This window comes from Branchiostoma lanceolatum, chromosome 11 (assembly GCF_035083965.1).
Source record: "Branchiostoma lanceolatum isolate klBraLanc5 chromosome 11, klBraLanc5.hap2, whole genome shotgun sequence".
NCBI classification, from domain to species: Eukaryota; Metazoa; Chordata; class Leptocardii; order Amphioxiformes; family Branchiostomatidae; genus Branchiostoma; species Branchiostoma lanceolatum.
Genome location: NC_089732.1, coordinates 6,424,342 through 6,439,059, shown reverse-complemented (window position 1 = coordinate 6,439,059; position 14,718 = coordinate 6,424,342). Strand labels below are relative to the sequence as shown.

The 14,718-nt window shown below is 39.1% G+C and overlaps 3 protein-coding genes across 10 annotated transcripts in view; 1 reads left to right on the top strand and 2 right to left on the bottom strand.

Annotated features, from left to right (window-relative positions):
- The window catches only part of LOC136444839 (dedicator of cytokinesis protein 7-like), a 40,586-nt gene extending 37,604 nt beyond the window's left edge, over positions 1-2,982 (bottom strand). For all 8 annotated transcript variants that reach the window (XM_066442579.1, XM_066442584.1, XM_066442582.1 and 5 more), the window contains exons 1-4: positions 2,922-2,982; positions 2,164-2,257; positions 735-910; positions 330-401 (exon numbers count right to left, since the gene is read on the bottom strand). In XM_066442579.1, coding sequence (XP_066298676.1) covers positions 330-401; positions 735-910; positions 2,164-2,257; positions 2,922-2,968 — 389 coding nt within the window. In that variant the 5' untranslated portion in view covers positions 2,969-2,982. The remainder of the gene's footprint in view (positions 1-329; positions 402-734; positions 911-2,163; positions 2,258-2,921) is intronic.
- A 229-nt stretch (positions 2,983-3,211) lies between these two features.
- LOC136444212 (cysteine protease ATG4D-like) lies at positions 3,212-14,267 on the top strand. The gene is made up of 10 exons (XM_066441721.1): positions 3,212-3,620; positions 5,364-5,447; positions 5,645-5,866; positions 6,327-6,507; positions 7,262-7,338; positions 8,871-9,034; positions 9,638-9,716; positions 9,993-10,069; positions 10,436-10,558; positions 11,262-14,267. The coding sequence occupies exons 1-10, from the start codon at positions 3,404-3,406 to the stop codon at positions 11,448-11,450; spliced, it is 1,413 nt and encodes a 470-aa protein (XP_066297818.1). The 5' UTR covers positions 3,212-3,403; the 3' UTR covers positions 11,451-14,267.
- LOC136444211 (very low-density lipoprotein receptor-like) overlaps positions 12,538-14,718 on the bottom strand; it is a 22,943-nt gene continuing 20,762 nt past the window's right edge. The window contains exon 26 of the mRNA XM_066441720.1: positions 12,538-14,503. Within this exon, the coding sequence (XP_066297817.1) occupies positions 14,355-14,503 (149 nt within the window). The 3' untranslated portion in view covers positions 12,538-14,354. The remainder of the gene's footprint in view (positions 14,504-14,718) is intronic.

Genomic DNA, 14,718 nt, shown 5'->3' with positions numbered 1-14,718 from the left:
AGATATCATCTACATCTAACATGTTCTGTTTTAAGTGTATTCTTGTGTGTTTGAATACTCTGTTAGTAGGCTGGTAGGAAGTGAGTGGGTGTCACTGCAAAGGTCAAACTTGCAGGAGCGATTGGAAATAGAGTTCAGAGGTGGAAGAACTAGTCGTTTATTAGACATAAGACATTCCAGGTCGTGGGGTCAATGGAAGAGGCTACTAAGTCATGGGGAGTATTATTTTTAGTCTGATCATTGTTTTCACAATTATATATTTTTCATTCATTATGTTCACCATAGATTACAGAAAACATCAAATATAGTCTGTAAGTGCATTCTAGTACCTTCTAATGACTTCATTCCAGTCCTGTGTGTAGACACGAATACAATCATTCACATGTGGGTCTTGTTCATACCTGCAAAACATAAAAACATCAACAATATATCTTAGTTATTAGTCTCTTTTATCAATAATTGTCAAAAGTCATTCCATGTTGGAAATGTAAAATTGTAAGACATTCATGAATTTATAGCGTTTAATTTGTACACATTCATCACCTTGATTTCTTAATTTTAATGAGCTGAGCTGCACATGGATTGAACCCTTGATAACTTTGTAAAATAGCATTTTTTTCATCTATACATGGCAGTATGTTTTCTCAATAAGACCAAGGAGGTTAACTGGAGAAGGACTGATCAACAGCTTGTTGGTAAGTGTTTAACCTTGTGTGCAAAGATGTAATCTTTACCCATTCTGAGGCACACATGGTTCCAGAGTCCTGATCTCGCGAGGGACCACGCCTATTTCCAGGTCGTCCACGGGGAAGTCGAGAAATTCTCGCAGCTGTTCCTTTTCCAGAGTGTTCTGGTGCTGCGACACGAAGTCCTCAAAGTCTAGAGGCTCCACTACATCTGTTAGAGCAACCTGTTGTGGGAATACAAACAGTTAAATTCCTACTAAATGCGAAGTACGTTGTACATTTTTACAGTGTGAAAAAGTCTTCTGAAAATTGCTGGTGGCTATTTCGAAGCCTTATAAGTGCTGCAATTCTTGATTTGTTAACGGTAACTTAATTCTAGCTACTTAATTGGTCACTAGTCAACCGCGGGACAGGCTTTTTAGCGAATGCCAACAAACGCCCACTCTGGCGAAGTCCGCGCTGCACGAATCTAATTTTTTTTGCTTGGAATATGTTCAGGTTGTGCTCCCATTAATTAATCCTGAGTTTCAAGTCAATCCATGTATCCGAAGTTAAATAAAGTGAACTTGAAGATTCTTACCTGGCTTTTTAGCGAATGCCCAGCAAAAAAGGCTTTTTAGCGAATGCCCACTATATCAGCCAAAATATCGGCCATCGTGACACGGGCGCTAAATCTAACACCATACACATGTTCAACAAGTTGTCCCCTGAATATGTACTCAGTTTCCGTGCTGTACACGCCTGTAAAGTCACTTTATTTTACGAAATACACGGCGCGGCCCGCGGCACGTATTCGGGGTAGAGGCCGCTAGTAACCTGTCCCAAATATGCAAATGAGCCGCCATATTGGATTCTTACGTCCGGGGCAGTGGGTTCCCATGCCGTGTATTTTGTAAAATAAAGTGACTTTACAGGCGTGTACAGCACGGAAACTGAGTACACATTCAGGGGACAACTTGTTGAACATGTTTATGGTGTTAGATTTAGCGCCCGTGTCACGATGGCCGATATTTTGGCTGATATAGTGGGCATTCGCTAAAAAGCCTTTTTTGCTGGGCATTCCCTAAAAAGCCAGGTAAGAATCTTCAAGTTCACTTTATTTAACTTCGGATACATGGATTGACTTGAAACTCAGGATTAATTAATGGGAGCACAACCTGAACATATTCCAAGCAAAAAAAATTAGATTCGTGCAGCGCGGACTTCGCCAGAGTGGGCATTTGTGGGCATTCGCTAAAAAGCCAATGCGGTCAACCGCTAAAACTTCATCATCGCAAAGGTTTTATTACTAACATTTGGGACAGTGACGTTTCTTCCACCGTTAAAATCAAATGCCGTGAACTACTCCCTTTCCCCCCAACCGCTAAAATTACCAACAGCAATTTACTGTATAATTTCGATGTATGGAAGCACTTATAAGTTATACTGTACAGTTGTTGTACAAACAAAATTGGTTTGCTTATGATTATTGACTTACACTTGGACTTGTGGCTGGCCCTTGATCCCCTGCACGCGAGTCACGGAAACTCCCAGACGAAACTTGACGGCGCACCTCACCGGCAGGCTGATTCCTACAGAAAGGTGGTACAAATGATGACCACACAAATTATGCTACATGTATATAATAAATACAATGAATATGTAATATCAATTTTGACCTCACAACATTGTTATTATCATTATGTATTGTTGTTGTTGTCTTTGACATAAATATTTGATTTGGTAGCCTATTTAACAGCTTCTATGAAACCAAACTATCTCTGAGTACTAGGTATACCTCTATTGATAGATATTGTCAGTCTTACCACTAAGAAATAATTTGGGACCGGATGCCTCTCAGCATCATCGATCAAAATGATTTGTAGGGTACCAAAAAGGGACAGGAAAATTTGCGTCTTGTAGACTTGTTTACCAAAATGTTTGGTCATATTTAAGCCGATGGACCAATATGAAGAAATATTCTTTTCCATTACTGTGTACACATGAGCTGGGTAATTGTAGATCTCAGAAGAAAAATACAGACTGTGTCTGATTGTCATATCAAAACAACCCTTGGCGGGACGAGCTAGGCAAGTTTCCGCTGAATACATATGAATGTTTTTATCCAATATACGGTGTTTTGGGCGAAGAGGGACTGTGATCTACAATGTATTTATTGTCTTAAGATATTGAATATTCTAACCATGTAGAGTTTATGATAGCAACTATGACTAAATTGAAGAAAAACAGACTCACTTGTTGATTTTTAGGGCGAAAGCCCGCTGCTGACCGGAGGCCGCCATTTTCCTTAGGCAAAACTGAGCTGTTCCATTCTAGTCCATTTAAAGGAAACAGTTTTTCTTTCGGTCTTTATACATAAAGATAATTAATATATAAATGTTTGATTCAAATTATGTATTTAGTGAAATACTTATCGCTGTAGTCCATTATTTTGATTTTTCAGCAAATTATTATTTTTTCTATTATTTATAAACGCCCCTTGAGAATGGTAGCTTATGGACGAATCCGGATTCAATCACGTGATATCTTCTCTGCCAAGTGCACCAAAATGGCTACCAAAATTCGGACGTCAACACGGAAGCATCGAAGAATTCCTCCTCTATCTCCCTCCCCTGGACGTTCCTGTGGCAAACTTTAACTTATTCTGAATCCTGGAGTGACCTGGAAGTGTAAAACTTATCGTGCTTGCCGATCAACGCCCGCACGGGCGAGGAACAATGGACAAACTTCGCGAGTTGCGTGCAGGGGGAGGAGGCGGGGTGCCCGATGCCAGACGACGGGAGACCAGCCAGCCCCTGTCTTCTCCCGTCAGAAACGGGCTCGTCATGAGGCCGCTGGAAGGAGAAGCTTTCCCACCAGATTTGTCCGATTCTGCAGACTCGGGAGAAAAGGCTAAAACCAAGCTGATGTCCATGTGGAACAACGTACGCTATGGTAAGTGTTCAGCAACAAAATTGTGACTTTTTCAGTATCTAGATTTGTTGGTTCGAAGGTTATTTCCAAATTCCCACAAGAAAGGATCATAATATTCAGTGGGATAACCTGTCTTCCTTAAGAATTTTCCTTAAGACTCTTTGACCTCCTTGCGTAGACATTGTTTAATAAGAAACTGAGTCTTGATCATGAATATGTTAAGTACTGTTTGTTATATAACTTAGCCCTTTAAATCTCTTAAACTACCCAGTAGGGTTCTTTAGAATTGGAGCATAAGTGATTTATCGCTTCTATCTTTTAAGAGGATTATCTGTCTTTTGGAGAACGAAGTTTTTATTGAGAATAATCAAAATCGTTGCTCACGCCTTGTAACAGATTATGATGGACTGAACAGACTGAGTACTGCATATATACCGCAAATGCAATGGCCTTTGACCAGCTGTTTATCACATGATGAAATCAAAGAGATTCCGAGATTACTCGGCCCCTGGGACAACTCGGCCCCTAGCCATTCAGGACAACTTGGCACCAAGCTCAGGACAACTCGGCACTAATTGTTCAGTGCATGATAAGTGTATTTGGGGCTCAAAGAATGACAATTCTACCGATCTGACAGGCTGATAAGTGGAATAAGAATTTTAGGAAACAAAACTCAGTCCATACATTTAAACATTTTTGTATTTCCGAAAGTCTCAAATGTTAGACCGTCAAAAACATGTTGCAGGCCGGTGCGGCGACGCCATTTTGTTTGTTATTTTTGACGATCTTTTACGAAGTCGCTTTGCTTATATGAAAGTGCTTATAACTTATGATGAAACTAAATGTATAGCGCTTCATTATGTTTTGTTGGACATAGATTTTAACCGTTTTTTAGGTTTTCCAAACGCGTCGAGACAACCAAGGGCATTGAGACAACCGAGATGATAAAACTTCCTTATTGATATTCATTAACTATCAGAGCATTCCGACCAAAAGTGACCTGCAGAGTTTTACAATTTCCTATTTATTTAGACGAAATGTTTGGCAGTTAAACATGTTTTATTCCTCACATAAATCTTAAAAGTTTCTGTTCTGTTTGCTGATCTATGTCATTTTTGGTGCTCGGTGCCGAGTTGTCCTGAACTAGGGGCCGAGTTGTCCCGAATGGCTAGGGGCCGGGTTGTCCCAGGGGCCGAGTTGTCCCGATACTGTTTTAAATTACATCATTGTTGTTTTTGGGTGTGCAATGATGAATGTTTGGTTTGGCTTCTTTACATCTCTATTGGTGAATACATTCATTACTCTTCCTGGTGCCCATAAAATAATTTATTTTAATAAGATAAAAGAATATGAATGTACCAACTGAAATAAGTGTATAGCAAGATATACAACTGTACTAACACGAAAATTAGATTATCAAAAGGTGAACTCAAACAACATGCTAAAGTACATTGCATTTGTTTCTTGCTACTGTATTCAATTTCATGATATTCCAAAAACATTGCTACCTAAAGGGTGCAATCATGTAAATCAAACCTATCCCTACGGTACCTTGGGGCATGAGACCGACTGATTGAGAGAAAATTGGCTTCAACTTGCAGTCTATTGTCCAAACAGGAACATGGCCTTTGCATTTCAAAAAGATCAGTCATGCATATTGTAGGTGTATATGACACACAGGTAGTGGTACGAAACAAAACAATGTCACATAGTTTGGGTGTATTGTGATACTCGGTGGTTTACTTTAATCCTTTTACCCCGCAGGTTGGACCATCAAGGTCAAGACTAATTTCAGCTATGACCTTCCCATTTGGCTCCAGGGAGTATGTTATCACAGGAGAAATGAAGGTATGCTACCGTTTGTGTGTATCAATATTATTATGTTTTCATAATCATCATCATTGTTCCTAATGGTTACAAGGTGTAGCAAGAAGAGTTTAGTCTCCAGAACTGCTTGTCCTTCATTAAAGTATATTCTGCTTTTCCTTTATTGAAAAGTTTATTCTCAAGAGTAATGATAGTGTCCCTTTTGATTTTTCCACCAGAGCTGACAAAGCAACTGGAGCCCCTGACAGATGCGGACAGACGACTCTACACTATGGAGCTGTTCAAGAGAGACTTTGCCTCCAAGATCTGGCTGACGTACCGCCGGGAGTTTCCCCAGCTAGCCGGGTCCATGTTTACTACAGACTGCGGGTGGGGCTGTATGCTGCGCAGTGGGCAGATGTTGTTGGCTGGAGGACTTGTCATGCACTTCTTGGGAAGAGGTGAGGAAAAAATGTTTAGAAAGCATGTGTTTATGTACAAACACCAGGGACTATAGCAAGATTTTAAACTGTAATTTCCAGCACATTGAAAAAAAAAACTGGGGCTAATTTAAATTCCAAACAGTGCTATTCTTTGTCAAGGAATGAGCAAGCTGCCACTTTTATGGTACAATTTATGCAGATAGAAGATGTAACTCAGTGAGCAATAAATCATGAGTTGCAGAAATTTTCTAAGCATCCCCTTCTGAATTAAGGGATGAATAGTGCATTGCTGACACATTTCTAAAGTAATTTGTACGAAAGTCAGAAAGAGGTAAACGAATGTACCTGTTTAAATAGATTCTAGCATTAATTCCATTTAAATGTAAATATCATTACTTTTTACTGTGTCACGTTGCTATGTATGTATGTTTCATCTCTCATATTTCTTCCAAGCCTTACTGAAGTATCTTTTTCCTAGACTGGAGATGGTTTGGGAATCAGACCAGGGAACAGGAGGCCTTCCACAGAGAGATAATCGGCTGGTTTGGTGACAATGAGAGCAGTCCGTTCTCCCTACACAGACTGGTACAGATAGGGCAGAACTTAGGCAAGAGGGCAGGGGACTGGTACGGACCATCCTCAGTGGCACACATCATGAAGTAGGTCCTATTGACAAGGGTATTGCTAAGAGATTTAGATGTAGTAGTTGTCTTCCATAAGATACTTATTGTTATCTCCATGAAAAATGGAGATATTGTTTTTGGCGTGTCTGTGTGTGTGTGTTTCCATATTTTTGTAGTCAGCAGAACTCAAGAACCTCTGGACGGATTATGATGATATTGGTGTGTGGGTAGGTGTAGGGAAGACAAAGGTCAAAGTCAATTTTGGGCCCCCTGGCATGTGACCATGGTACTGCAACAGAACTTCTGTTTTTTGCATCTTTTGACCTGGACAAGCTAATATAGTCTTGATTTTTAGGTGGCAGATAGCTTTTGATGTAAGGAAGTGGTGTAGGTTTGAGCCCCAGCAGCTTGCTCTGGAACTGCATTGGTATTTTTTCAAAATCTTCCAAAAAGAATAACTGAACAAAGGAATGCCAGATTTCCATGATATTTTTCAAGTTTAGCTTTTGATACTGTCATTGATACCCCCTATTAGCACTGAGATAACTGTAGCATGGTCAAGTTGCAGGCTCTCATGTGAAGTTTTCATTGACCAAATTAAAGATGATCTGAAATATTTGTCTTTGGTCAGTTTAGACAACGCTGCTGGAAATGTATGTTTAGATTTTACAGTGTTGATTTATTTTTTCAGGCAAATGAAACCGTTTAATGATCATCATTAAGTCGTAATGATAATAATTAATGCTAGTTGATTGCAGTATTTAGATGTATTATGACGCCTTTGTTACAGAGATGGCATGGACGGGGCACCAGAGTTCCACCCACTGTTGAGTCAGGTGTGCGTGTATGTGGCACAGGATTGTACAGGTAAGTTAAACAGACTCTTGTTGTTTAAAGGTCTTTTTTGTATGGATGCAACATATGGTACAAAGTATACTTCTGAATTCTGAATGTAGTTACCTTCGCCGAGAAGGTTATGCAGAGGGTAGCGTTTGTCTGTCTGTCTGTCTGTCTGTTTGTTTGTAGTGGCACAGAATAACTCGAGAATGCCTTGATGGATTGTCTTGGTATTTGGTATGTTGGTAGGTTTTGATGAGACCTAAAAACGATTAGATTTTGGGCCCCCTAGCGGCTTCTTATGGTACTGCAGCGGAACTTCCTGTTTTGATATCTCGTGTTCTGGACATGTTATGGAACTGATTTTTGAGTGGTAGATAGATCTTTGGACAGAGAGTAAGTGGTGTGAGTGTGGGCCCCCTAGCGGCTTTTTTGGAACTGCAGGAGCAGGTTTTGCGTCTGACTTTGAAAGGGAATAACTCAAGAAGGGCTTGATGGATGGTAATGATTTTTGGTAGGTAAATAGCTTGAGTGATGATGTACATGATTAGACCCTTCTTATGCAAATCAGTGTCTAATTTGCATAATTAATGAGGAAAGTTTATTCATCCGCCAAATTCCATGATAGGACTCTGAAACATGTGACATATGTAACTGAGGAAGAGAGAAATATTAATTGATATGAACTATGCAAATTAAGACCTCATTTGCATAATTAATGAGAAAATACTATAACATGATTGCCTTGATGGATGGTCATGATTTTTGGTATGTGGATAGCTTGTGTGATGCTTAGTATGATTGGACAATGATTATGCAAATCAGATTCTAATTTGCATAATTAATGAGGCAACTTTTAAAATCCGCTTTGTTCCATGACATGACATTCAAATTGTAACTGAGGAAGAGAGGACTGTTAATAGATAGAAAATATGCAAATATGGGCCTTATTTGCATACTTAATGAGTAACTTCTATTATTCCACACTGGCAAATGACGGCAATGTCATACATTTAATCATTTTTTGTGGCATCGGGACGTTATGTGAATGTGAGCATCGTTGAATCAAATCATGCTAATAAGGGCCTCCTTTGCATAATTGATGATAAATATTAGCATAATCTTCTTTGTTAAGCTCATAATTTGTTAAGCTCATACTTTGGACATGTTATATTTTAAGACAATCAACTGGTATGATTTATGATTGATGAGAAACACTCCTAATACGTCAGTCATAAAGGTTAAAATCATTTGGCGAAGGTATGAGGTCGTGGAACTCTAGTTGTTAATGTGAGCCATTAGGTCCAAAAAGTACTGAAAGCTCTTTCCATTTCTCTGATACAGTACAATGTACTTATGTAGTAGTAGGCATTCATCCGTCTCGCAAGACTATGAATAGTACAGATTCTACACAATATAATTCTTGTTTGTTTTTACGCTTTAATATACTGTAGTATAGTTCATAACTAGTACCTTACTATGTACAATTTCCCACCTTTAATTTGCCATTGGTTCACAAATAGATCAGCATACTAAAGGTTGATGAACACATGTTGTCCCAGTGTATAAGCAGGACGTGGTGAGCCTGTGTACCAAGAGAAGACGACTGTCCAGTAACACAGCTGACAGAGCGGGGAGCTCGGAGAACTGGTGTTCTGTCATCATCCTTATCCCTGTACGGTTAGGAGGGGAGAGTCTCAACCCCATCTATGAGCCATGTATAAAGGTAGGACAACATGTTATGTCCTGACATGCTGTAATTCTTGTTTCTTTCACTGTAACTTTATGTTCACTGTTTTCATGGTCACCTCTGTACCGTGAACCTATCATCACCTTGAAAAAAACCTGTTGATATTATTTATGATTCCTTCACACATCCGTTCTGTAAATCAGAACAGTGCACCACAGTGAAGTTTAAGTTCAGTGAAAATGTCCATTTTCCTTACACCGTGAAATTTTGCTACCGTGAAGACAAAGTGAATTACACCAAACATCACACACATGATATAGTATTTAACTTGTGATCAAGTTATTGCAGTCACTTTTTGCACCCATTACAGAATATTATTATCTTATAAGATATAGCAACTGGAATTTCAAGAGAAAGTCACCTTCTGTCACAGTGACTATTTCCATATTTGATTGAAACTCAACATTTGATGTTTTTTCATTGGAAGTTGCCATGAATAGTGTGTTACGAATGCTGATTTTGTTTTCCCCAATATGTTTCGTAGTACTTTGACTTGAACCTTGAACTTTTACCTGTTTTCAGAGCTCTTTTCAGGTATGTTCAGAGCACTTGTGTACTACTGTTGTTTTCTTTTGACAGGGGCTGTTCACCATGGATCACTGTCTGGGAGTGATTGGAGGCCGACCCAAGCATTCTCTGTACTTTGTGGGATTCCAAGGTAGGCTAACTCATCATTTTGGTGTGTAATCGGTACATGTAGCTAGGCTATTAGAACCATTCATGTACAGCCACATAAGACCAAAGACACCTGTGACCAGGATTGCCTAAGAAAAACTTTATCAACATTGTCACACACACACACACACACACAAGCACACATAGATGCACACACACACACACACACACAAGCACACATAGATGCACACACACACTTAACAGTCAATATTTTTCTCCTGATTGATGCTCATTAATGTTTGTTTGTTGTTTCCCACAGATGACAAACTTATCCACCTTGACCCCCACTTCTGTCAGGAGGTAGTGGACATGACCCCACGTGACTTCCCCCTGGAGGTAATCCGTTCATCTCAGACCAGAATTCCACAGGGGCATTTCTCAAATCAGTTCGATTTCTGCATGATAAAAGTAGGAAGTCTTTAGCTTTTCTGAATGTGTTAGATTCTATGCAAACAAACCAAATATTCTCTCTGATTTGACACTAATTATATCAATGAACTGCCTTTTTTTTAAAGTTGTGTGATGGTTGATGGATCTTTCAGTCGACTGCTACCTTAAGAAAAAATGTATCCAGTGTCCTCACCTCATCCAAGGTGACAGTTTGCCCTAATGACTTCATGTTAACATGCTCAAGTAGTGAACCTTAGATGGCACTACATGTATGTTGCTTGCTTATAAACAATGTGTGATGTTCCTCCTCAGTCCTTCCACTGTATGAACCCCCGTAAGATGTCCATTGCCAGGATGGACCCCAGCTGCACCATCGGCTTCTACTGTAGAACCAGGGAGGACTTCAACAAGTTCTGCACCACTGTCACAGAGGAGGTCAGTCTAAACTGTCCATCAAACTTTTCAAATATTTTAGAACCTGAAAAATTAACATTCTATTTAAAAGTTTATGTTGTAGTGTAGGTGCAGTATTTTTTATGAATGAAGGAAAGTGTAAATAACTTTGTACAGTGGAGATGCATGTGGTATTTAGATTGACTAGGGAAGGGAAAAGATAGCCATATAGACCACCCCTCTTCAACCTTCTCAAATGGAATAGCACCAATTGAAATCTACTTATATTTTATAAATGTATGCTAGCCCTTATTGTATTGTATTAGTAATTATGTTGTTAACTTTTATTCTATACTTCTTTTTTGTATTATGTTTAAGAGTTGTTGCCATACTTTTTACCGTGTATAATTGCCGTGCAATAAAGTTCTTATATCTTTACAAATTTAAGGTGCCCAGTATTTAGATTTGTAAAGAAATGCTTTTCCTTTGCAGTACATGTTATGGATGTCATCAGCAATGTTGAATTTCTGTAAATTCATTAATTCTTGCACAGACTAAGTTTCACAGTAGAAGGGGAAAGGAGGTTTTCACGGTTGAAACAATTCTGTAGTTCAGTATTGATTGGTTGTAAAAGCATATTCAGTGTCATGAATTTGTGGTGGAGAGATCATTGCAAATCCTGTGACAATGAAACCACCTCAAAGAGCATTTCAAGATTTACAGCATGTGACATTGTGGTTTCCAGATGCTCCGACAGCCGGGCCCTAAAGCGGACTATCCCATGTTCATCGTGTCAGACGGGAGCGCGGAGGACTGCAAGCTGGAAGGAACCATGCAGAACCAACCAGAACGCATCCTACGTGTACAACACTTGGACAGGGAGGGGCAACTACGCCCCCTGGGTGGACCGCAGGAGGATTTCGTGTTCTTGTAATGACGGCCGATCACTGTCCGACAGATAAAAGATATTGTACAGTATTAAGTTATTGAGCTACTGTGGTACAGTAGTTCTTTCAGATACAGTTATACCATGGTGTGACACTGGGAACCAAAGTCATTGCCCACCAAAGCTCATGTACTAGATACTAATCAAGTGTTGCATGTGCTGAAATAATGTCTACAACACTACAACTGTCACCATAGGCTGCTATACAGTACTGAGCATGGAAGCATGCTAGTTAGAAGAAGAAAATTGATACTCTTTCTTTTTTTGGAGGATGAATAAGGATGTGCAATTGATGATCACGAAATATGTAGGTAGAAATGTAAATGAGGTGCTACGGGTAAACTTAGTGCAAATGGTCTGCTATTTCCTGGTGTTTGTGTTCTGTATAAACATTTCTGTTACCCAAATGGTTTGTAATACTACTAACATGTCTGCAGTGCACATTACTGTAAGGTAATGCTATTGTCACATTTCTAAACTGGTGTCACGTCGGGTACTAAGTAGTTCACAGGCTGTTTGATCTTTTTTTAAAGCTATCTACATACCAAAAATTATGATGATCTGTCAACCCCTTCTTGAGTTATTCTCTTTCAAAGTATAAAACAATATCAGTTCCTGCAGTTAAAAAAAGCCGCTAGAAGGCCCAAACTTATCCCCCCTCCCAATAGCTGTCTATCACTTAAAAATCATGACCATAGCTTGGTCAGAACACCAGATATCAAAATCTGAAGTTCTGCTGCAGTACCATAGAAAGTCACTAGGGGGATTAAAATGAAACCATTTTGAGGTCTCACAAAGACCTACTCACCTACCAAATATGGAGACAATCCATGCAGGCATTCTGGAGTTATCGTCCCGTGGACTAAAATTCAGGTACAATTCCTAGAATTCTTGCAAACTGCACACAATAATATACCATTAGGCTCGCCCCTGAGGCGTCACCAAAACAGCGTGTAACCTACCTGGTGGGGTACTGATTTGGAAATGTGACTGAGGCATAAGCAAATGCTTGTAATATACTACATGTGATATGTAGGCAAATGATGTGCATGTGTTGCAGATATAGGCACATGAATCTTTTATGTAAATAATTTATTGCAATGCAGAAGTAAACATGGATGGCAAGCAAATAGATTTACCTTTTGTACATTGTTAACATCTTTTCTACTGCTATTTCTTAAAAAATAACTTCTTTGTAAAAAGAGTTGATTCAGCTTTATGGAAGAGTGAACTTAAGAAATGCATACTCTTAAACGTATGTCTTTTGATCTTTACATCAAGTTTTCAGAATCGATTGTGTCCTAGAATGGTGTCTTAATTTCATAATCTTAAGCACAGCCATGTAAAAAGCCAAACATCTATGATTTTTATATTCATTTTTGCAGTAGCAGCATATATTTTGCCAGTAACACAAAGATTATATTTGACAAGAAATATGGGAATGTGCAAGACTCTTATAAAACAAAAAGGCAGAATTTAAAACGAGTTTGTGCTTCAATAAATATAGAGCCTTTGTTTTGACTTAGTTCCTATGGAACATTGTTAAGGTTAGTTTTGACTGATGGTGACTTTGAAGAGTCTTGAATGCAAGATGATATCCAATTAGTGGTATAACTTGCTGACAGTCTATTATCCAAACATCATGACTATATACAGAAAGAGGATTTGTCGTAGCTTAGTGTGACTCGAATGTTACAAAGTGTGGAATTGTACAGAGTTATGAAAAAAGATACATTAGATGTTTAAGCTTTAGATGGAAAATAGACGAATTTTGACTATACACATTGTGTGCCTATGGAGTTAGAAGTTACTAGTTTATGAATTGTTCCGCAGTTTCACTTACTACATGTAGTATATGGAAAAGGCCATACGTACTGAATTACTTGTGACCAAATTATGGTAATGTCTGAAGAGACAAAATCACAAGCACAAATGACGGGGTCAACAAATGTGCACATTACCAGTCGTAGTTACATCCAGACGTTATTTCTACCCTTGATTGTTTTTCCTTTTTGCAATTTTTGTTTGCTTGAGATGATATAGAATGAATATTGTATCATTGTAAGCAAGAAGCCAATTTGTATGGGTTGAAAAGTGGAAGATTTTAAATGAAAGATGTAGAATAGAAATGGACCATGTATTCATTCAAGTATGAAATTGCTTCTGAGAAGTATAGTCTGATGTGTATCAGTCACAAGTGTTTGGAGAGTCTTTATTTTATTCAGCTGTGAAATAATTAAGTTACATTTTGTATTCGCCCTATTACGCGGTCAAATCTCGCGCTTTCTCGTGCGTGTTCACGAGAGTTCGCGCACCATGCGTTAGTTTTGTAAGCTGTATGCTTGCATGTGTCCTGGGTGTCTTGGATTGGTGAAATCGTCACAATGCAGGTAAATCGTACAGTTTGCACGTAATGATAGACCCGTTAGTGTATCATAGCTCCGGAAGGAATGCAATTCTGCAGTTGTGAATGCAATTTGTTGCCTGGAAACGCAAAATATTTTGATGTTCAACACACGCTGCTCAGCCGCCATGTTCGTTGAGAAAACCGCTGTTCTTCTCCAGCCGAAAAGGATCTGGGACCGCGAGATAGGGCGAATATGTCATGGCACATTTTTATTGTGTAGATAGGGATTCTTATCGAGCAATTTGTCATAATCTAAGCTTAATGAAAAGTAATCAAAACTTAGTAAGTGTGCGAGTAACACTTAGCGATACAACATAGGCAACAACATTTCTATTACACCCGAATCTGCTAATATAACGTTATAGCAGAGCCCTCCTTGGAAAATCAAACATCTTTTTTTTAAAATAAGACACTTTGTTTCGAAAGGGTAAATTGAACTTTTTTGATAAACGTTAAAACTTGTCATTTTGAGCTCTTCTTTTTCTTCACTGAGAGTGGCAGGTGACTCCGTCGTCTGCGAGTATGAACCCTTCCCCGCATGCGCAGTTGAAGTCTCTCCGGCTGTTGAACGGTTTCGGAGTGGGGAGACAGAGATCCGAGCAACCACCATTATTCTCACCACAACGGTTTTGCCCTAGGAAACGAAAAAAAAATTCAAATTCAGATAAAACGGCACGAAATGGCAAGATATCACAATAACCGTATGCATTATGGAAAAGGTTAAAACTATTTTCCAGCACAAAAGAATGTGCTTGTTTTCATGAAGAAGACCAGAGGTCATGTACATGTAGCCCTGGAAAGCCAGACTGTAGCCAGGAAAGGCTGAAGGCTTTCCTAGGGGGGAAACAG